Here is a 24,754-nt window from a genome sequence, read left to right as displayed (position 1 = left end):
CGTTCACCTAAATTGTACCAAATTTAGTACCGTTTACAACTTTTCGTACACATAAGTATGAATATCCAAAACTGTCCCCATATTTCACTTCGACTGTAATCTAAATTTAAAATTTCAGGTTTTCAGCTCTATCCGTTTACCCAAATCCAAATTGTACCAAATTTAGTACCATTTATTACTTCTCGTACACATAAGTACGAACTTCCAAAATCATTTTAACCGCTCAAAACACACAATTGGTACCAAATTTAGTAACTTTCAGTACTTTTCGTACACTTATAGGTGGAATTCCCAAAAACCATACCAAAGGGTTCTCTCTATAACTCTCCATCAGTGACCCTCGTTCTAAGTTTCAGAATTCTAGCTCTTCTCGTTTGCCTAATACCATGGATACCATATTTAGTACAAAATAAGTACGAAATTGCTCGGTTCCAGCTCATTCGTTCAACCAAATCCAAATTGTACCAAATTTAGTACCATTTAGTACTTTTCGTAAACATAAGTACTAAAACTACCCCATATATCAATCGTACACTTCAACAGTTATCTTAATTCGAAATTTCAAGTTTCCAGCTCTATTCGTTCACCCAAATCCAAGTTGTACAAAATTTAGTACCATTTAGAACTTGTCGTACACATAAGTACAAACTTCGAAAACTACCCCCATATCGCAATCCTATACTCCGTCAGTAATCTTAATTCCAAATTTCAGGTTTCTAGCTCTATCCGTTCATCTAAATCCAAGTTGTACTAAAATTAGTACTTTTCGTACACATAAGTACGAATTTCCAAAACTACCCCTATATCTCAATCCTATACTCCGTCAGTAATCTTAATTCCAAATTTCAGATTTCCAGCTCTATCCTTTCACCCAAATCCAAATTGTACTAAATTTAGTACCATTTAGTACTTTTCGTACACACGAGTACGAATTTCACAAACCATTTCTTTTTATAAACACCACTTCCCAACCTTCATTTCTATACCAAATTCCAAGTTTCTAGCTAAATCCGTTCAAAATATACAATAGGTACTAAATTTAGTACTTTTCGTACACTTAGAGGTCGAATTTCCCAAAACCCTTTGGTACATCTTTCTAACTCTCCATCAGTTACCCTCATTCCAAATTTCAGAATTCTAGCTCTTCCCGCTTGCCTAATACAAAGGGTACCATATTTAGTACCTTTTGGTACATTTCGTACCCTTCCAGTTCGAATTTCCAAAAACCCAGCCTTATCTCACCCCTACACACCGACGGCAACCCACAGTCAAAATTTCAGCTTTCTAGCTTCAGCGGTTTCGTCTGGGCGATGATCTGTCAGTCACTCACTCACTCACTCACTCACTTATCACTAAGCTCTTTTATATATATAGATTATAATAGTATTTTTAATGTTTTTGTTTTATTTTATATTTATTTTTTTGAGTTCTGCACATTTCTCTCGCGTTGTTGTTGTCACGGTTTTCTACAATTTGCTGTTTAGTGATTTCGTTTGGGTATGACAACAACAAGAAGAAAAACAACAACAACACCAGAAACTATCATAAGTAATTATTTAAACAAATGCAGGCTCTAAACGAATTGTGGGATGCCCTTTAGTAGTTACATCTAAGGAGGTATTTCCGTAGCAAATATAAAAATAAAAAAAAAATCATTCTATTAGGTTCTCTTTCGACCATTCAGTAATTCGAATTGGATGAATCAGTCTAAGAGATTACCACTGCATCTAGATAAATGACTGGGAATTTTATATTTTGTATTTTATGTTTAATTCAATTCAATATATGTTCAAATTCAATTTCTTCTTTTTGCACATAGAGGCTTGCAATGGAATACGAATGTAGATCTTCCACCATACGAAAATCGTTAAAAATTAATCGATCTACCAACTCTCGAGAGAAGACGTTTAATGCTATTACCAACATTTTAAGAGGGCAAATTGATAGTAACTTTTTGGTCGGTGAATTAGATCTAAATCTTCCCCGTCGTAATACGCGTCATTACATACCACTTAAACTTCCGGTAGCAAAATCAAACTATGAATTAAGTAATCCGTTTCGTTCCATATGCGAGGCCTATAACAAACTGTATAATATTATACCATTTTATGATTCTGTGGAAGTACCCTGCCAGCAATTGGAAGTGAGTTTCGCACTCCCTCGCCTAAGAGGTCATTCCGGAGACACGCCAAGGAAGATCGTTGGTGAATTACACAAACAATTTCTATAGCCTTATTGTGATTACGTTTTATCGCGTATGCCGACACTTCGGACTGACTTCTGAGTGACTTCCAAGGCGATTGTTTACATTTATTTAATGATTCAACACATTTGATGAAATATAGAACATTTTCTATCTGATGATTATATGAGGCGGTGATGCAGTGGTAAGCATGCTCACTTTGCACTCTGAAGGTCCGGATTCGCTTCCCAAGTTAGGCAACAAAACATCACATTTTTAATATGACAAAATTAATGTAGGGGGAAATTGCAAAGAATAATTTCTCTAAAAGAGAAAAAAATAAATACAAATAAAAAAATTAAAAAAATAAAAAATAAATAAATATAAAAAAAATGAAATAAAAATAAATAGAAAAACATGTTTTTTAATTTTTAAAACTATCCCGGAAATAATCTTTTAGAAGTGTAGCTGGAGTGACTTCCAAGACGACACGCCGGCGTGGTTCATTTCTTCACAACGCAGGTCACTTCAGGGTGACTTCTGCGACTATCGCCGCGACTGTTTTCATCGCCCTGGGCGAGACGCCTAAGTCACTTCCGCGATAGTTTTTGTTTGCAGGGTAATAAAAAATGCTATTTTACGTATGTAGATTCCCAGATAGCATTTAGAAGACTGTTTTGTCAAAAATCACATTGAGGAGTCTTTTTAGAGTCCTTTTGGTGATCAAAAATTGATTAAGTCGCTTGTGTGATCAGAAAGGGACTCGAAAGTGACTCCCTGTAATGATTAAAAAGAGTTCAATTTAAAATACAACAACAAATGTGTAGCAATCACAAATAAATCATTGAGGTGTTTAAAATGTGACAATTTTTTGTTATTTATTGTCACATTTTGATCATCTGGAAGATTGAAAAATGCTTAATCAAAAAAGGGTCATACAGGTGTTTGAAAAGTGATTATAATTATGTATACTCTGATCATATTTTGAACAGTTAGGTGATTAAAAACTGATTGCTTTGTTTTATTTTTATTTGGTTGTAAATAAAAAAATAAAATTCTCATATACACTTTCTACAAAATTTTGATATAAATGTAACGTATAATATTAAAGGTACAGACAAACACAACACAACAGGTTTTGCCAAGTGAAATGAAGAAGCAGTATACTAACCACCAAGCAACATAAAGGATAATTAAAAGACATAACAAAGCAGAAAAGACTATAAAACAAAGGAAAGAAACAAAGAAGAATAAAAAGAAATTTTAATTTATTCAAAGACTCGAATTTGATTAAAATTTTCAAAAAATGCTGGCTGGGTTGTGGTGTATTGTGATGTTTGTTTGTATTTGTGTTTCCTGTAAATAAATGTATACAGTATTATATTAACACCGGCTGAAAATCATTGTAGCCGGTAGTTCCCAGCTTTTATATCCCTCCATAGTACGGACTATGGGGTGTACGCGCTCCCTTTGTCATGGGGAGGTGGCCCCCTCGGTCGGCAGGGGCGAGAAAGAGAGGCGTGGGACGATAACAAAAAAAATATTTTATTATTATTTTTTATACTTTATATTTTATATTTTATATTTTATATTTTATATTTTATATTTTATATTTTATATTTTATATTTTATATTTTATATTTTATATTTTATATTTTATATTTTATATTTTATATTTTATATTTTATATTTTATATTTTATATTTTATATTTTATATTTTATATTTTATATTTTATATTTTATATTTTATATTTTATATTTTATATTTTATATTTTATATTTTATATTTTATATTTTATATTTTATATTTTATATTTTATATTTTATATTTTATATTTTATATTTTATATTTTATATTTTATATTTTATATTTTATATTTTATATTTTATATTTTATATTTTATATTTTATATTTTATATTTTATATTTTATATTTTATATTTTATATTTTATATTTTATATTTTATATTTTATATTTTATATTTTATATTTTATATTTTATATTTTATATTTTATATTTTATATTTTATATTTTATATTTTATATTTTATATTTTATATTTTATATTTTATATTTTATATTTTATATTTTATATTTTATATTTTATATTTTATATTTTATATTTTATATTTTATATTTTATATTTTATATTTTATATTTTATATTTTATATTTTATATTTTATATTTTATATTTTATATTTTATATTTTATATTTTATATTTTATATTTTATATTTTATATTTTATATTTTATATTTTATATTTTATATTTTATATTTTATATTTTATATTTTATATTTTATATTTTATATTTTATATTTTATATTTTATATTTTATATTTTATATTTTATATTTTATATTTTATATTTTATATTTTATATTTTATATTTTATATTTTATATTTTATATTTTATATTTTATATTTTATATTTTATATTTTATATTTTATATTTTATATTTTATATTTTATATTTTATATTTTATATTTTATATTTTATATTTTATATTTTATATTTTATATTTTATATTTTATATTTTATATTTTATATTTTATATTTTATATTTTATATTTTATATTTTATATTTTATATTTTATATTTTATATTTTATATTTTATATTTTATATTTTATATTTTATATTTTATATTTTATATTTTATATTTTATATTTTATATTTTATATTTTATATTTTATATTTTATATTTTATATTTTATATTTTATATTTTATATTTTATATTTTATATTTTATATTTTATATTTTATATTTTATATTTTATATTTTATATTTTATATTTTATATTTTATATTTTATATTTTATATTTTATATTTTATATTTTATATTTTATATTTTATATTTTATATTTTATATTTTATATTTTATATTTTATATTTTATATTTTATATTTTATATTTTATATTTTATATTTTATATTTTATATTTTATATTTTATATTTTATATTTTATATTTTATATTTTATATTTTATATTTTATATTTTATATTTTATATTTTATATTTTATATTTTATATTTTATATTTTATATTTTATATTTTATATTTTATATTTTATATTTTATATTTTATATTTTATATTTTATATTTTATATTTTATATTTTATATTTTATATTTTATATTTTATATTTTATATTTTATATTTTATATTTTATATTTTATATTTTATATTTTATATTTTATATTTTATATTTTATATTTTATATTTTATATTTTATATTTTATATTTTATATTTTATATTTTATATTTTATATTTTATATTTTATATTTTATATTTTATATTTTATATTTTATATTTTATATTTTATATTTTATATTTTATATTTTATATTTTATATTTTATATTTTATATTTTATATTTTATATTTTATATTTTATATTTTATATTTTATATTTTATATTTTATATTTTATATTTTATATTTTATATTTTATATTTTATATTTTATATTTTATATTTTATATTTTATATTTTATATTTTATATTTTATATTTTATATTTTATATTTTATATTTTATATTTTATATTTTATATTTTATATTTTATATTTTATATTTTATATTTTATATTTTATATTTTATATTTTATATTTTATATTTTATATTTTATATTTTATATTTTATATTTTATATTTTATATTTTATATTTTATATTTTATATTTTATATTTTATATTTTATATTTTATATTTTATATTTTATATTTTATATTTTATATTTTATATTTTATATTTTATATTTTATATTTTATATTTTATATTTTATATTTTATATTTTATATTTTATATTTTATATTTTATATTTTATATTTTATATTTTATATTTTATATTTTATATTTTATATTTTATATTTTATATTTTATATTTTATATTTTATATTTTATATTTTATATTTTATATTTTATATTTTATATTTTATATTTTATATTTTATATTTTATATTTTATATTTTATATTTTATATTTTATATTTTATATTTTATATTTTATATTTTATATTTTATATTTTATATTTTATATTTTATATTTTATATTTTATATTTTATATTTTATATTTTATATTTTATATTTTATATTTTATATTTTATATTTTATATTTTATATTTTATATTTTATATTTTATATTTTATATTTTATATTTTATATTTTATATTTTATATTTTATATTTTATATTTTATATTTTATATTTTATATTTTATATTTTATGTTTTATATTTTATATTTTATATTTTATATTTTATATTTTATATTTTATATTTTATATTTTATATTTTATATTTTATATTTTATATTTTATATTTTATATTTTATATTTTATATTTTATATTTTATATTTTATATTTTATATTTTATATTTTATATTTTATATTTTATATTTTATATTTTATATTTTATATTTTATATTTTATATTTTATATTTTATATTTTATATTTTATATTTTATATTTTATATTTTATATTTTATATTTTATATTTTATATTTTATATTTTATATTTTATATTTTATATTTTATATTTTATATTTTATATTTTATATTTTATATTTTATATTTTATATTTTATATTTTATATTTTATATTTTATATTTTATATTTTATATTTTATATTTTATATTTTATATTTTATATTTTATATTTTATATTTTATATTTTATATTTTATATTTTATATTTTATATTTTATATTTTATATTTTATATTTTATATTTTATATTTTATATTTTATATTTTATATTTTATATTTTATATTTTATATTTTATATTTTATATTTTATATTTTATATTTTATATTTTATATTTTATATTTTATATTTTATATTTTATATTTTATATTTTATATTTTATATTTTATATTTTATATTTTGTATTTTGTATTTTATATTTTATATATTATATTTTATATTTTTAATTTATTTTAATTTTTGTTTATTTATTTCTATATTAAATATAAATAAAATATGTTACCAATTGGTTATTGAATCAACAATACATTATAGTTATCAATACAAATTGGTATTCAAAATTATAAAAACCATTCGAAATACTCGCTATGCAGAAGACGTATTAAATTCTTTCGATTACTGTATTGCTTGATATTGACTCAAACACGGGTTTTATATAGCCAGCCATGTGTATGGGGCGTTTAAAGTACAGTACCAATAACTGTGTTCGTTCCCATGCCAGTGTATGTGCGCGCCCTGTTGTTTTACTACGTGCAAACAATCATTTGTTTTGTTAATACTATTTATTTAAATTAAATTTGAAAACAAATCATATGTTTAAGCTTTTTAATAATTACCTATCTCAAAAGTGGGAAAAAATAGTGGACAGAGAGTATATCTCAGAGAATTAAACACACAAATCAGTTACGCGAAATTTGTTTACATCTCATATGGGTAGGGGGTGGTGGAGCTTTTTTTTCTGTTTGTATAATTTCTCTCCTGCCTTTTCTCTTTTTGAATAGATCGTTGTATGCTCTTATCTGTGTACATTTGAAATTTTACATGCCTACTGTCCAATTGCATGTCGCCAACATCTTATCAGTAGCAATTGTTGATTTCGCGGAATTCCCCATTCTGGGAAATTCCGAATGGCATAAAAGGTTGCAATTAGAAAAATTATGGGTTATACCGGAATATGGTCACAATGAAACGGCTTGTTCAGACCGCTTATAACCAAATTGAAATCTTAGGGAAAACTTGTTGCCCTCTGACTTCCTGCTCTTCAATATACCTAGATACATATATGTATAAAGATAACACAAAAAACAACATATTTATATCCTTTATTTAAAATAAACAAAATGCAAAAATAAACTGTAGGCAACTTATATTTATAACTTAGGCATAACGTACATACATAAATACATATTTAAGACTAAAATATATTTTAAATAAAATTCCAATTTATTATAGTTGTTGATTTTTTTCTTTACTTAGGTTATTGTAACAAGAACTAGGCAATGACAGCGACAAATACTTAATGTTGTTGTTATTGTTAAAAAATACAATGAATTTAGTTGGTCTTAAAAAAACTGGGGGTTACACCAACACATAAACTCCTGGTATGGTTTGGATGTCATTCATCCAAACCACACTCTATTCTCTTTGTTTTTGTTTTCTTTTTTTCTGTTGGTCTAAACTCAAAGACATATGTAAGAAGAAACTACCCACATTACGACTAACTATGGTTGGGGACTTGGCACCAGACAACCAACCGATCGTCATACCATTCCAACTCAGCAGCGAGATACATCTGGTAATGATCGCCCACGACATTTATTTACCCAACCAGGCCAAGCCTGAAATCCATGACGATTAAAAATCTGCATGGCACAACGCGAATCATCCGAAATTTCATCATTTAAAAAGTCTAAAAAAAGAAAACGAAAAAGGAGGCTTGAAAATAATACCAAAAAAAAATGCAACTTCTTAAATTCTAAGTAGAGGTAGTTGCTTGCAGTCCCATGCACATGGGTGTGTGTGATAGGGCATTACACATTTTTGTTTTGGTCTTGTTTGTAATGATATGTGGTGGCATGCTGGGCACATTCGTTGTCAGTCAGCCAGACATCCAATGACTTTGAGTAGGCCGTTTAACAATATTGTTGTTAGCAATCAACGAATGATGATGATGATGATGATGATATGAAGAAAGTTGTGGGATGAAAGGAGTAGGAGCTGGAGTTGAGTGGGTCCATGGGAAAAGGGAATTTATGTTCCGTTTATGAAACGTATTCCGTTTAATTTAATTGACTGTGATCATGTAAATGAAATGTTATTATGAACAAATTACCTTCACATTTAATGTTGCAAATGCCACCCTTTCGTCCTTTGCGACACCAATTTTTACTGTTTATCTGAAAAAATAAAAATAAAATAAAAAATTAAAATTTTATATAAAGTATTCTAAAAATAGGTTTGACAGTCATATTTTCAGGCTAAAAAACATTAAAGGTCCTTTTAGTCAAACGTTTCCATAGTTTCCATATCAGGGTGTATTATTACAGACGAGATGAAGAAGATTGGGTAGCATGCTCGTCTTGTACGAGTCCCAGGCTAGACAACATCAACGGTGGTAAAAATTCCTCAGTGTAATGTTGGCCTATAATTCCTGAGTATTTTTTTTTTTTTTGACATAAAACTGCAAAAATTTCGTTAAACAGGCTGTTCGATTTGGCAAAGAAGTCTTTCTCTCCCTTGTCCTTTAAAAGATGCTGGAAATAGTTTTTTGAATAAATAAGGAGGATGTTCTCTTTTAAATGTACAAAAAATACCCATTTTACCCTTTAGTCGTATTAAAAAAACTAGAAATATTAGACAAATAGGGTAATGAGAACAAAGAATATTGATATAGTCTCTGGTCTAATGCAAGACTTCCATAGAAGTCTTCTATACAACAGAAGACCTCTAGAAAGATCTTATATCCAATAAAAGAATAGAAGACCTTCAGAAATGTCTTCATCCAATACAAAACCTCCAGAGATGCCTTCTATAAAACAGAAGACCTCGTGAGAGGTATTCTATACAACAACAAGTAAAAAGTATCAGTCGGCTTTGCCGACAGAGATATACCCTCAGTCTGTGTATATTGAAACAATTTTTTCTCAAAATACGTATGTTTTTAGGGCGTTTTAAAAATGTTGGACGTTTGAACCGATAAAAATGTTGATTAGATTACTAAAAGGAATGGATCAACATTGACAGTTATGAAAGTAGATCTTCAGCCATAACATATGGTTGCATAGGAGGTTTTTACACTCTTCGGGCTGTTTGCTCAAGAAGTATGGAGTTGCCCCTTAAATGAACTTTTCCCATCGTAATTGAGGCAGCGAATGCAAGTTGCTTCAACAAAGTGATTCGATATCAGGTCTTAAAGTGAACTTATCCGACATTTTGTGTGGGAGGTATCGGATGGAGTGGACAAATATAGTCCATATTTAAACCTGATCTATGCCTGGTAGTTATATTAGGATGTGTAAAGTATAGACCAATTCGGCCACTCCCTTCAAGAGTTAACGTACGAACAATTTTGAACTTTTGTGGAGGAGGTACCTGAAGGAGTGGACCGATATGGCTTATCTTCAAACTTAAACTACGATTGGACAAAATATTACTAAGGCCAAATGTTGGAACGAAACGGCAGATCCGTTCGAGAGTTATCTTGCGCTACAACCACCTCACACGGTGTCATAGGCGGTTTTTGCAACTTTCATGCTATTTTCTCAGGAAGTATGGACTTGCCCTGATGAAACTTGTACCATCGTATGGAGGGCAGTGAATACAAGTTGCTAAAACAAAAATCAAAGCGATTCGAGAGATGGCCCTAAACTGAACTTTTCCGAAATTTTGTGTGGGAGGTAACCGAAGGTGTGGACCGATTGAGTCCATATTGAAACCTTATTTAAGTCTGGTACACGTTTCACGATGGCCAAAGTATGGACCAAATGGGTTACTCCCTTCAAGAGTTATCGTGCGCACAAATTTTCCGAACATTTTCGAACGTTTGTGGGGGAGGTACCGGAAGGAGTGGACCGATATAGCCCATCTTCGAACTTAAACTAAGTTTGTGTAAAATATTACGAAAGCCAAAATTTGAACCGAATCGGTTTATCCGTTCGAGAGTTATCGTGCGCTCCAGTCAGACAGACAGACAGACGGACGGACATTGCTCAATAGACTCCAAATTGTCTGAAACACATTTCGTCCAAACATACTTGGGGTCTAAAACCATTATTTCGATGAGGCACATTTTGCCCGTATGAAAGTGTATATACCCTCGTTAGCATAAATGCTGAGGGTATAAAAAACATGAAGGAAAATTTTTAACCAATACAAGAGGTCTTCTATACAACATAAGACCTGTAAGTGGTCCTTTGTTCTACTCTTCTATACAACAAATGACCTTTTGCGGTGTCTTCTACCAATAGACGACCTTTGGAGGGTCTCCTGTCCAATATAAAACCTCCTTTGGGGTCTTCTATCCGTTATAAGACCTCCAGATTTGCCTTCTAACCTCCAGAGAGGTATTATATGCATTGAAAGACCTCCAAGAAGGTCTTTTATACAGCACAAGACTTCCAGGGTGGTCTGCTATCCAACAAAAGACACCCAGAAAGGTCTTCTTTGCAACATACGACTTCGTGAGAGGTCTTCTATCTAACATTAGACCTGTAAGTGGTCTTTTGTTCTACTCATCTATACAACAAATGACGTTTTGCGGTGTCTTCTACCAATGGACGACCTTTGGAGGGTCTCCTGTCCAATATAAAACCTCCTTTGTGGACTTTTATCCGTTATAAAACCTCCAGATTTGCCTTCTATCCTCCAGAAAGGTCTTATATGCATTAAAAGACCTGCAGAGAGGTCTTTTATACAACAGAAGATATCCAAAGATGTCTTCTATACAACAGAAGACCTGCAAAGAGACCTTCTGTACAAAAAAAAATACCTCAAACGAGGTCTTATATACAACAAAATTCCTCCAAAGAGGTCTTTAAATTATATTAGACCTCTGGGGAGGTCTTCTACCCAATATAAGACCTCCAGAGAGGACTTCTATCTAATATAGGACCACCAGGCAATAGAGGATAGAAGTCAGGTCACAAGATTTCAAAAACTTGCTTTCAGGTGGGATATAAAGGACTCCTTTCTATTAAATACTGTTTCAAGTTATCTGCCCTGAAGATATACACACATCGACATCATTTCAAGGGTCCCAATGAACAAAGCTATACAAAAAAATCTATAAATGACTCCTTCAGTCGTCTATAAAAGATTCCTTCAGTCATCTATATCCTTTACTTGCCTATAAAAGACCCCTTAAGTCGTCTATAAAAAAACTCATTCAGTCGTCTATAAAATGCTCCATCATTCGTCTATAAAAAACTCCTTCAGTCACCAATAAAATCCTCCTTCGATCATCTATAGAAGACTCCATCAGTCGTCTATAATAGACTCCTTCAGTCGTCCATAACAGACTCCTTCAGTCGTCTATAACAGACTCCTTCATTCGTCTATAACAGACTCCTTCAGTCGTCTATAACAGATTCCATCAATCGCCTATAGAAGACTCCTTCAATCGCCTATAGAAGACTCCTTCAGTCGCCTATAATTGACTCCTTCAGTCGTCTATAACAGACTCCTTCAGTCGTCTTTGAAAGACTCCTTCAGAAGTCTGTAAAGGTTCCTCCAGTCGTCTGTAAAACAGACCTTCAGTCGATTCAGTCGACTCTAACAGACTCCTTCTGTCGTCTAAAAAACTCCTTCAGTCGCCTATAAAAGGTTACTTCAATCGTCTATAGAAGACTCCTTCAGTCACCTATAAAATCCTCCTTCCATCGTCTGTAGAAGACTCCTTCAGTCGTATATAACAGACTCCTTCAGTCGTCTATAACAGACTCCTTCAGTCGCCTTTGAAAGACTCCTTCAGAAGTCTGTAAAGGTTCCTCCAGTCGTCTGTAAAAGAGACCTTCAGTCGATTATTAAAGTCCCTTTCAGTCATGTATAAAAGTCTCTTTCAGTCGTTTGTAACAGACTCCTTCTGTCGTCTAAAAAGCTTCTTCAGTCGCCTATAAAATGCTCCTTCATTGGTCTATAGAAGACTCCTTCAGTCACCTATAAAATCCTCCTTCATTCGTCTATAACAGACTCCTTCAGTCGTCTATAACAGATTCCTTCAGTCGTCTATTACAGATTCCATCAGTCGCCTATAACAGACTCTTTCAGTCGTCTATAACAGATTCCTTCAGTCGTCTATAAAAGGCTCCTTCAATCGTCTATAGAAGACCCCATCAGTCGTCTATAACAGATTCCTTCAGTCGTCTTTGAAAGACTTCTTCAGAAGTCTGTAAAGGTTCCTCCAGTCGTCTTTGAAAGACTCCTTCAGAAGTCTGTAAAGGTTCCTCCAGTCGTCTATAAAAAAGACCTTCAGTCGATTATAAAAGTCCCTTTCAGTCGTGTATAAAAGTCTCTTTTAGTCGTCTGTAACAGACTCCTTCTGTCGTCTAAAAAGCTTCTTCAGTCGCCTATAAAAGGCTCTTTCAACCGTCTATAGAAGACTCCTTCAGTCACCTATAAAATCCTCCTTCAATCGTCTATAGAAGACTCCTTCAGCCACCTATAAAATCCTCCTTCAATCGTCTATAGAAGACTCCATCAGTCGTCTATAACAGATTCCTTCAGTCGTCAATAACAGACTCCTTCAGTCGTCTATAACAGATTCCGTCAGCCGTCTGAAAGACTCCTGCAGAAGTCTGTAAAGGTTCCTCCAGTCATCTATAAAAGAGACCTTCAGTCGATTATAAAAGTCCCTTTCAGTCGTGTATAAAAGTCTCTTTTAGTCGCCTGTAACAGACTCCTTCTATCGTTTAAAAAAATCCTTCAATCGCCTTTAAAAGGCTCTTTCAATCATCTATAGAAGACTCCTTCAGTCGCCTATAAAAGGCTCTTTCAATCGTCTATAGAAGACTCCTTCAGTCACCTATAAAATCCTCCTTCAATCGTCTATAGAGGACTCCTTCAGTCGCCTATAAAATATTTCCTCAATCGACTATAGAAGACTCCTTCAGTCGCCTATAAAAGACTCTTTGAATCGTCTATAAATGACTCCTTCACTCGTCTAAAAAGACTTCTTCAGTCGCCTATAAAAGACTGCTTCAATCATCTTTAAAAGACTCCTTCAGTTGTCAATAAGAGATTCCTTAAGTCACAATAAAACACTCTTTAGTTGCCAATAAAAGATTCCTCTCTCTGATAGACTCCTTTACTTGTCCATAAAAAACTCCTTCAGTCGTGTATAAACGACACCTTCAGTTGTCTGAGGGAGTCTCAGTCCTCAAAAAGTCGTCTTCATTTGTCAAAAAATACTTCTGCTGTCGTCCATGAAAGACTCTTTCAGTCGTCAAAAAAAGATTCCTCTCTTTGAAAGACTCCTTTAGTTGTCCACAAAAGTTTCATTCGGTCGTCTAAAAAAGACTCATCCAATGGTCCTTAAAAGTCTTCTTCAGTCGTCAAAAAAAGATTCCTCTCTTTGAAAGACTCCTTTAGTTGTCCACAAAAGTTTCCTTCGGTCGTCTAAAAAAGACTCATCCACTGGTCCCTAAAAGTCTTCTTCAGTCGATTATAAAAGACTCGCTCGATCCTCAAAAAACCGTCGTCTATAAATGACTCCTTCAGTGTTTGTAAAAGACTGCTACAGTCTCATTTAAAAGATTCCTTCAATCGTCTGTAAAAAAATCCTTTGGTCATCTAGAATCCTTCATTTGATATAAAAGACTCCCATCAGTCTATCATCTTCTCGTAGCTCATGAAAACTGATTTCAGGTTTCGTTCTTCTTTCGCTTCTTTGAGTTTTCTGTAAACAAAAAAGTCATTCATCTTTAAGTCCTTCAGTAAAACGAATCCCTTCAGCTGTCTATAAATTTTCTTTCATAAAATCGCCTGAGTACGGTTTATGGTTTGTGTTATTTAAATATTCCGCCCAAAAGTATGCTCATTTATTTATTTTTCTCAGACAACACCCCCCTTTAAAAATGTGAAATTGAAATATAGATGGCGTTAAGCTATCAAGAATGTTGATGCAATTTTTGTATTTTTATGGAAGAATTGGGAAATGCAATGCCCTTTGTCGCCAACAAGGATATTTTTGCACGCTTTTAACTCCTCTTAAACGAATTATATTCTTATCTCTCAAATTAGTGTCAGTGATCACCATGAATCATTTTAAGGTTCTAACTTGAGATTTTTCGCCTGGAGTTTAATGATGAGGCTCAATGACATTCATTGCGGAAGACTTTTATATCTATACTTTAGGAACTGATCAATGCAATCGTTTAGTCCCTGGATACATTCAAGGATACATTCACATTCTTCTTCTTAATTACTAATGTCCGTCAGCCTAAATGTTTCCCTAAAGAACTAAAATTATATAACCTTTTTGCCGATTTCAAATAATATTTACCTGAAAAAGACCATAACCAACACTTTGATTTGATAATTGCATAACTTTTGAAGTACTACGGCCACTCTCATTCTCCACCAGGCACACCCCTGTTAAATATACATCAATATTAAATGGATCAATGAAAAATTATATCGTTTCTTCGAATTCTACATACAATTTGACAAATAACTGCGTGGAAAATCATGACGCAACAGCTCCTTGGCCAATTGGCAACGCGTAAACATTTTGCTGGTACATTCCGGTGGCAACAGAGTAAAGTATATTAATGCCCAAAGGGCTGCAGAATTTTTAAAGTTAAACAATTTTGAACTCATAATTATATAAAAAACAATATCTTTCTCAAATGGCAATTATAAAACAATCATTAAAATGTTTTTTTAACGAACAAAATTAAAATGTTCCAAATAAAAGGATGTGATTTCTTTGAATTCCTCCAACTTCCTCGTTAAAACGACGTTGCGGCAACGAATTAAAGCAACACGTTACAATTTTCAACTCTAACTAATTTCATTTTCACTTAAAAATGGTCTTTTAAAGACTCGGTGGTGGTGGCGGCGATGCTACAAATTGGGCACTACGTGATAATTCTGTTTGTTTTTCACTTTCCATTTCTATTGCAATTGCAAAATAAAAAAAACAGAACGTAATGTAATGTAATGTCTGTATATGACATTAGACGGACATTCATCATCCATTCATTCATTCATCTATCCATTCATAGTCAAGAATTTCATCTGAATTGTAAAATTGAATTAAGTGTAAGATGAATGTGTGATATTTTTTCGAGTCTCACTTATTCGCCCACAACCAATTTTTTTTGAAATGTGCATTCATGTTTTGCCATCCAACAGCAAGGAGAGAATATTTAGAAATTGCCATATATTTTTTAAAAAATCTATTTGGGACATAATTTTTATAGTATGAATAGGGTGTTGTTAGCTTTTAAGTGCCCTGGTATACCATGAGTAGAGATATTTGTTCCATTAAAACATGCTTTTATGTAACAAATTTTTAATTATCCTTCATAAGGAATGTTTCATACAAGGACCGAAATCTATAAAACTTTCTAAAAAAATATTTTTTTTCAATAATCTACTCAAGATTTTTTTCAGTCGTTTTAAAAATACAACTAAATTGTCTATAAAAGACACCTATTATGTACAAGTTTATATTTATTGAGTCTTTTTTTTTTAAACATTGTAAATATATGAATTAGATACATAATATGAGGAACTTATGACTATAATGTATTATCGTAATGCCATGTCAGAAATTGCAGCACCTAGCTTTTACATGAAAGGGGACATAAAATGTGGGTATACATCATTTAAAGTTACATACGTCTTTGCTCCCGAGACTAATACAATAAGAAGGGATAATTTATCCAGGGTTTATGAACTTATAACCTATTATGTACAAGCCGATATTCATTATTCATTCCGCCCAAAAGTATGCTCATTTATTTATCTTTTTCATAGAAATCATCCCATAATAAGGAGATGAAAGGATCTATAGAAGCACCCTTTTCTCAGAAAGAGTCTATAGAATCACCCTTTCTATCAGAATTGGTCTATAGAAGCACCCTTTCATTCAGAAAGGGTCTATAGACGCACCCTTTCTTTCAGAAAGGATCTACAGAAGCACCGTTTCTTTCGGAAAGAGTCTATAGAAGCACCCATCCCTCAGAAAAGGTCACTACTTTCAGAAAAGGTCTTTATTGAAGCACCCTTTCATTCCGAAAGGGTCAATAGAAGCACCCTTTCTTTCCGAAAGGGTCAATAGAATCACCCTTTCTTTCCGAAAGGGCCAATAGAAGCACCCTTTCTTTCCGAAAGGGTCAATAGAAGCACCCTTTCTTTCCGAAAGGGTCAATAGAAGCACCCTTTCTTTCCGAAAGGGTCAATAGAAGCACCCTTTCTTTCCGAAAGGGTCAATAGGAGCACCCTTTCTTTCCGAAAGGGTCAATAGAAGCACCCTTTCTTTCCGAAAGGGTCTATTGAAGCACCCTTTCTTTCCGAAAGGGTCGATTGAAGAAACCTTTCTTTCCGAAAGGGTCTATCGAAGCACCCTTTTTTCCGAAAAGGTCTATTGAAGCGCCCTTTCTTTCCGAAAAGGTCTATTGAAGCGCCCTTTCTTTCCGAAAGGGTCTATTGAAGCGCCCTTTCTTTCCGAAAGGGTCTATTGAAGCAACCTTTCTTTCCGAAAGGGTCTATTGAAGCAACCTTTCTTTCCGAAAGGGTCTATTGAAGCACCCTTTCTTTCCGAAAGGGTCTATTGAAGCACCCTTTCTTTCCGAAAGGGTCTATTGAAGCACCCTTTCTTTCTGAAAGGGTCTATTGAAGCACCCTTTCTTTCCGAAAGGGTCTATTGAAGCACCCTTTCTTTCCGAAAGGGTCTATTGAAGCACCCTTTCTTTCAGAAAGATTCTATAGAAGCACCCTTTCTTTCAGAAAGATTCTATAGAAGCACCCTTTCTTTCAGAATGGGTTTATAGAAGCACCCTTTCTTTCAGAATGGGTTTATAGAAGCACCCTTTCTTTCAGAATGGGTTTATAGAAGCACCCTTTCTTTCAGAATGGGTTTATAGAAGCACCCTTTCTTTCAGAATGGGTTTATAGAAGCACCCTTTCTTTCAGAATGGGTTTATAGAAGCACCCTTTCTTTCAGAATGGGTTTATAGAAGCACCCTTTCTTTCAGAATGGGTTTATAGAAGCACCCTTTCTTTCAGAATGGGTTTATAGAAGCACCCTTTCTTTCAGAATGGGTTTATAGAAGCACCCTTTCTTTCAGAATGGGTTTATAGAAGCACCCTTTCTTTCAGAATGGGTTTATAGAAGCACCCTTTCTTTCAGAATGGGTTTATAGAAGCACCCTTTCTTTCAGAATGGGTTTATAGAAGCACCCTTTCTTTCAGAATGGGTTTATAGAAGCACCCTTTCTTTCAGAATGGGTTTATAGAAGCACCCTTTCTTTCAGAATGGGTTTATAGAAGCACACTTTCTTTCAGAATGGGTTTATAGAAGCACCCTTTCTTTCAGAATGGGTTTATAGAAGCACCCTTTCTTTCAGAATGGGTTTATAGAAGCACCCTTTCTTTCAGAATGGGTTTATAGAAGCACCCTTTCTTTCAGAATGGGTTTATAGAAGCACCCTTTCTTTCAGAATGGGTTTATAGAAGCACCCTTTCTTTCAGAATGGGTTTATAGAAGCACCCTTTCTTTCAGAATGGGTTTATAGAAGCACCCTTTCTTTCAGAATGGGTTTATAGAAGCACCCTTTCTTTCAGAATGGGTTTATAGAAGCACCCTTTCTTTCAGAATGGGTTTATAGAAGCACCCTTTCTTTCAGAATGGGTTTATAGAAGCACCCTTTCTTTCAGAATGGGTTTATAGAAGCACCCTTTCTTTCAGAATGGGTTTATAGAAGCACCCTTTCTTTCAGAATGGGTTTATAGAAGCACCCTTTCTTTCAGAATGGGTTTATAGAAGCACCCTTTCTTTCAGAATGGGTTTATAGAAGCACCCTTTCTTTCAGAATGGGTTTATAGAAGCACCCTTTCTTTCAGAATGGGTTTATAGAAGCACCCTTTCTTTCAGAATGGGTTTATAGAAGCACCCTTTCTTTCAGAATGGGTTTATAGAAGCACCCTTTCTTTCAGAATGGGTTTATAGAAGCACCCTTTCTTTCAGAATGGGTTTATAGAAGCACCCTTTCTTTCAGAATGGGTTTATAGAAGCACCCTTTCTTTCAGAATGGGTTTATAGAAGCACCCTTTCTTTCAGAATGGGTTTATAGAAGCACCCTTTCTTTCAGAATGGGTTTATAGAAGCACCCTTTCTTTCAGAATGGGTTTATAGAAGCACCCTTTCTTTCAGAATGGGTTTATAGAAGCACCCTTTCTTTCAGAATGGGTTTATAGAAGCACCCTTTCTTTCAGAATGGGTTTATAGAAGCACCCTTTCTTTCAGAATGGGTTTATAGAAGCACCCTTTCTTTCAGAATGGGTTTATAGAAGCACCCTTTCTTTCAGAATGGGTTTATAGAAGCACCCTTTCTTTCAGAATGGGTTTATAGAAGCACCCTTTCTTTCAGAATGGGTTTATAGAAGCACCCTTTCTTTCAGAATGGGTTTATAGAAGCACCCTTTCTTTCAGAATGGGTTTATAGAAGCACCCTTTCTTTCAGAATGGGTTTATAGAAGCACCCTTTCTTTCAGAATGGGTTTATAGAAGCACCCTTTCTTTCAGAATGGGTTTATAGAAGCACCCTTTCTTTCAGAATGGGTTTATAGAAGCACCCTTTCTTTCAGAATGGGTTTATAGAAGCACCCTTTCTTTCAGAATGGGTTTATAGAAGCACCTTTTCTTTTAGAATGGGTTTATAGAAGCACCTTTTCTTTTAGAATGGGTTTATAGAAGCACCCTTTCTTTCAGAATGGGTTTATAGAAGCACCCTTTCAGAATGGGTTTATAGAAGCACCCTTTCTTTCAGAATGGGTTTATAGAAGCACCCTTTCTTTCAGAATGGGTTTATAGAAGCACCCTTTCTTTCAGAATGGGTTTATAGAAGCACCCTTTCTTTCAGAATGGGTTTATAGAAGCACCCTTTCTTTCAGAATGGGTTTATAGAAGCACCCTTTCTTTCAGAATGGGTTTATAGAAGCACCCTTTCTTTCAGAATGGGTTTATAGAAGCACCCTTTCTTTCAGAATGGGTTTATAGAAGCACCCTTTCTTTCAGAATGGGTTTATAGAAGCACCCTTTCTTTCAGAATGGGTTTATAGAAGCACCCTTTCTTTCAGAATGGGTTTATAGAAGCAACCTTTCTTTCAGAATGGGTTTATAGAAGCACCCTTTCTTTCAGAATGGGTTTATAGAAGCACCCTTTCTTTCAGAATGGGTTTATAGAAGCACCCTTTCTTTCAGAATGGGTTTATAGAAGCACCCTTTCTTTCAGAATGGGTTTATAGAAGACCCCTTTCTTTCAGAATGGGTTTATAGAAGCACCCTTTCCTTCAGAATGGGTTTATAGAAGCACCCTTTCTTTCAGAATGGGTTTATAGAAGCACCCTTTCTTTCAGAATGGGTTTATAGAAGCACCCTTTCTTTCAGAATGGGTTTATAGAAGCACCCTTTCTTTCAGAATGGGTTTATAGAAGCACCCTTTCTTTCAGAATGGGTTTATAGAAGCACCCTTTCTTTCAGAATGGGTTTATAGAAGCACCCTTTCTTTCAGAATGGGTTTATAGAAGCACACTTTCTTTCAGAATGGGTTTATAGAAGCACCCTTTCTTTCAGAATGGGTTTATAGAAGCACCCTTTCATTCAGAATGGGTTTATAGAAGCACCCTTTCTTTCAGAATGGGTTTATAGAAGCACCCTTTCTTTCAGAATGGGTTTATAGAAGCACCCTTTCTTTCAGAATGGGTTTATAGAAGCACCCTTTCTTTCAGAATGGGTTTATAGAAGCACCCTTTCTTTCAGAATGGGTTTATAGAAGCACCCTTTCTTTCAGAATGGGTTTATAGAAGCACCCTTTCTTTCAGAATGGGTTTATAGAAGCACCCTTTCTTTCAGAATGGGTTTATAGAAGCACCCTTTCTTTCAGAATGGGTTTATAGAAGCACCCTTTCTTTCAGAATGGGTTTATAGAAGCACCCTTTCTTTCAGAATGGGTTTATAGAAGCACCCTTTCTTTCAGAATGGGTTTATAGAAGCACCCTTTCTTTCAGAATGGGTTTATAGAAGCACCCTTTCTTTCAGAATGGGTTTATAGAAGCACCCTTTCTTTCAGAATGGTTTTATAGAAGCACCCTTTCTTTCAGAATGGGTTTATAGAAGCACCCTTTCTTTCAGAATGGGTTTATAGAAGCACCCTTTCTTTCAGAATGGGTTTATAGAAGCACCCTTTCTTTCAGAATGGGTTTATAGAAGCACCCTTTCTTTCAGAATGGGTTCATAGAAGCACCCTTTCTTTCAGAATGGGTTTATAGAAGCACCCTTTCTTTCAGAATGGGTTCATAGAAGCACCCTTTCTTTCAGAATGGGTTTATAGTAGCACCCTTTCTTTCAGAATGGGTTTATAGAAGCACCCTTTCTTTCAGAATGGGTTTATAGAAGCACCCTTTCTTTCAGAATGGGTTTATAGAAGCACCCTTTCTTTCAGAATGGGTTTATAGAAGCACCCTTTCTTTCAGAATGGGTTTATAGAAGCACCCTTTCTTTCAGAATGGGTTTATAGAAGCACCCTTTCTTTCAGAATGGGTTTATAGAAGCACCCTTTCTTTCAGAATGGGTTTATAGAAGCACCCTTTCTTTCAGAATGGGTTTATAGAAGCACCCTTTCTTTCAGAATGGGTTTATAGAAGCACCCTTTCTTTCAGAATGGGTTTATAGAAGCACCCTTTCTTTCAGAATGGGTTTATAGAAGCACCCTTTCTTTCAGAGTGGGTTTATAGAAGCACCCCTTCTTTCAGAATGGGTTTATAGAAGCACCCTTTCTTTCAGAATGGGTTTATAGAAGCACCCTTTCTTTCAGAATGGGTTTATAGAAGCACCCTTTCTTTCAGAATGGGTTTATAGAAGCACCCTTTCTTTCAGAATGGGTTTATAGAAGCACCCTTTCTTTCAGAATGGGTTTATAGAAGCACCCTTTCTTTCAGAATGGGTTTATAGAAGCACCCTTTCTTTCAGAATGGGTTTATAGAAGCACCCTTTCTTTCAGAATGGGTTTATAGAAGCACCCTTTCTTTCAGAGTGGGTTTATAGAAGCACCCCTTCTTTCAGAATGGGTTTATAGAAGCACCCTTTCTTTCAGAATGGGTTTATAGAAGCACCCTTTCTTTCAGAATGGGTTTATAGAAGCACCCTTTCTTTCAGAATGGGTTTATAGAAGCACCCTTTCTTTCAGAATGGGTTTATAGAAGCACCCTTTCTTTCAGAATGGGTTTATAGAAGCACCCTTTCTTTCAGAATGGGTTTATAGAAGCACCCTTTCTTTCAGAATGGGTTTATAGAAGCACCCTTTCTTTCAGAATGGGTTTATAGAAGCACCCTTTCTTTCAGAATGGATTTATAAAAGCACCCTTTCTTTCAGAATGGGTTTATAGAAGCACCCTTTCTTTCAGAATGGGTTTATAGAAGCACCCTTTCTTTCAGAATGGGTTTATAGAAGCACCCTTTCTTTCAGAATGGGTTTATAGAAGCACCCTTTCTTTCAGAATGGGTTTATAGAAGCACCCTTTCTTTCAGAATGGGTTTATAGAAGCACCCTTTCTTTCAGAATGGGTTTATAGAAGCACCCTTTCTTTCCGAAAGGGTCAATAGAAGCACCCTTTCTTTCCGAAAGGGTCAATAGAAGCACCCTTTCTTTCCGAAAAGGTCAATAGAAACACCCTTTCTTTCCGAAAGGGTCAATAGAATCACCCTTTCTTTCCGAAAGGGTCAATAGAAGCACCCTTTCTTTCCGAAAGGGTCAATAGAAGCACCCTTTCTTTCAGAATGGGTTTATAGAAGCACCCTTTCTTTCAGAATGGGTTTATAGAAGCACCCTTTCTTTCAGAATGGGTTTATAGAAGCACCCTTTCTTTCAGAATGGGTTTATAGAAGCACCCTTTCTTTCAGAATGGGTTTATAGAAGCACCCTTTCTTTCAGAATGGGTTTATAGAAGCACCCTTTCTTTCAGAATGGGTTTATAGAAGCACCCTTTCTTTCAGAATGGGTTTATAGAAGCACCCTTTCTTTCAGAATGGGTTTATAGAAGCACCCTTTCTTTCAGAATGGGTTTATAGAAGCACCCTTTCTTTCAGAATGGGTTTATAGAAGCACCCTTTCTTTCAGAATGGGTTTATAGAAGCACCCTTTCTTTCAGAATGGGTTTATAGAAGCACCCTTTCTTTCAGAATGGGTTTATAGAAGCACCCTTTCTTTCAGAATGGGTTTATAGAAGCACCCTTTCTTTCAGAATGGGTTTATAGAAGTACCCTTTCTTTCAGAATGGGTTTATAGAAGCACCCTTTCTTTCAGAATGGATTTATAAAAGCACCCTTTCTTTCAGAATGGTTTTATAGAAGCACCCTTTCTTTCAGAATGGGTTTATAGAAGCACCCTTTCTTTCAGAATGGGTTTATAGAAGCACCCTTTCTTTCAGAATGGGTTTATAGAAGCACCCTTTCTTTCAGAATGGGTTTATAGAAGCACCCTTTCTTTCAGAATGGGTTTATAGAAGCACCCTTTCTTTCAGAATGGGTTTATAGAAGCACCCTTTCTTTCCGAAAGGGTCAATAGAAGCACCCTTTCTTTCCGAAAGGGTCAATAGAAGCACCCTTTCTTTCCGAAAGGGTCAATAGAAGCACCCTTTCTTTCCGAAAGGGTCAATAGAAGCACCCTTTCTTTCCGAAAGGGTCAATAGAAGCACCCTTTCTTTCCGAAAGGGTCAATAGAAGCACCCTTTCTTTCCGAAAGGGTCAATAGAAGCACCCTTTCTTTCCGAAAGGGTCAATAGAAGCACCCTTTCTTTCCGAAAGGGTCAATAGAAGCACCCTTTCTTTCCGAAAGGGTCAATAGAAGCACCCTTTCTTTCCGAAAGGGTCAATAGAAGCACCCTTTCTTTCCGAAAGGGTCAATAGAAGCACCCTTTCTTTCCGAAAGGGTCAATAGAAGCACCCTTTCTTTCCGAAAGGGTCAATAGAAGCACCCTTTCTTTCCGAAAGGGTCAATAGAAGCACCCTTTCTTTCCGAAAGGGTCAATAGAAGCACCCTTTCTTTCCGAAAGGGTCAATAGAAGCACCCTTTCTTTCCGAAAGGGTCAATAGAAGCACCCTTTCTTTCCGAAAGGGTCAATAGAAGCACCCTTTCTTTCCGAAAGGGTCAATAGAAGCACCCTTTCTTTCCGAAAGGGTCAATAGAAGCACCCTTTCTTTCCGAAAGGGTCAATAGAAGCACCCTTTCTTTCCGAAAGGGTCAATAGAAGCACCCTTTCTTTCCGAAAGGGTCAATAGAAGCACCCTTTCTTTCCGAAAGGGTAAATAAAAGCAGCCTTTCTTTCCGAAAGGGTCAATAGAAGCAGCCTTTCTTTCCGAAAGGGTCAATAGAAGCACCCTTTCTTTCCGAAAGGGTCAATAGAAGCACCCTTTCTTTCCGAAAGGGTCAATAGAAGCACCCTTTCTTTTAGAAAGGGTCTATAGAAGCACCCCTTCTTTTAGAAAGGGTCTATAGAATCACCCTTTCTTTCCGAAAGGGTCAATAGAATCACCCTTTCTTTCCGAAAGGGTCAATAGAAGCACCCTTTCTTTCCGAAAGGGTCAATAGAAGCACCCTTTCTTTCCGAAAGGGTCAATAGAAGCACCCTTTCTTTCCGAAAGGGTCAATAGAAGCACCCTTTCTTTCCGAAAGGGTCAATATAAACACCCTTTCTTTCCGAAAGGGTCAATAGAAGCACCCTTTCTTTCCGAAAGGGTCAATAGAAGCACCCTTTCTTACCGAAAGGGTCAATATAAGCACCCTTTCTTTCCGAAAGGGTCAATAGAAGCACCCTTTCTTTCCGAAAGGGTCAATAGAAGCACCCTTTCTTTCCGAAAGGGTCAATAGAAGCAC

At 32.2% G+C, this 24,754-nt stretch overlaps 2 protein-coding genes across 3 annotated transcripts in view; one reads left to right on the top strand and one right to left on the bottom strand.

The window, feature by feature from the left end:
• Positions 1-24,754, top strand: part of Lrt (Leucine-rich tendon-specific protein) — an 81,324-nt gene that overhangs the window by 47,073 nt on the left and 9,497 nt on the right. The window lies entirely within an intron of this gene.
• Positions 7,965-15,668, bottom strand: LOC141404945 (lysozyme). The gene is made up of 4 exons (XM_073988800.1): positions 15,314-15,668; positions 15,157-15,245; positions 8,992-9,055; positions 7,965-8,568 (listed from the first exon to the last, which is right to left on the bottom strand). The coding sequence occupies exons 1-4, from the start codon at positions 15,471-15,473 to the stop codon at positions 8,435-8,437; spliced, it is 447 nt and encodes a 148-aa protein (XP_073844901.1). The 5' UTR covers positions 15,474-15,668; the 3' UTR covers positions 7,965-8,434.

Source organism: Musca autumnalis, unplaced genomic scaffold (assembly GCF_047663935.1).
Source record: "Musca autumnalis isolate F117 unplaced genomic scaffold, ASM4766393v1 scaffold_5, whole genome shotgun sequence".
NCBI lineage: Eukaryota > Metazoa > Arthropoda > Insecta > Diptera > Muscidae > Musca > Musca autumnalis.
This window is presented reverse-complemented; position numbering and strand designations above follow the sequence as displayed.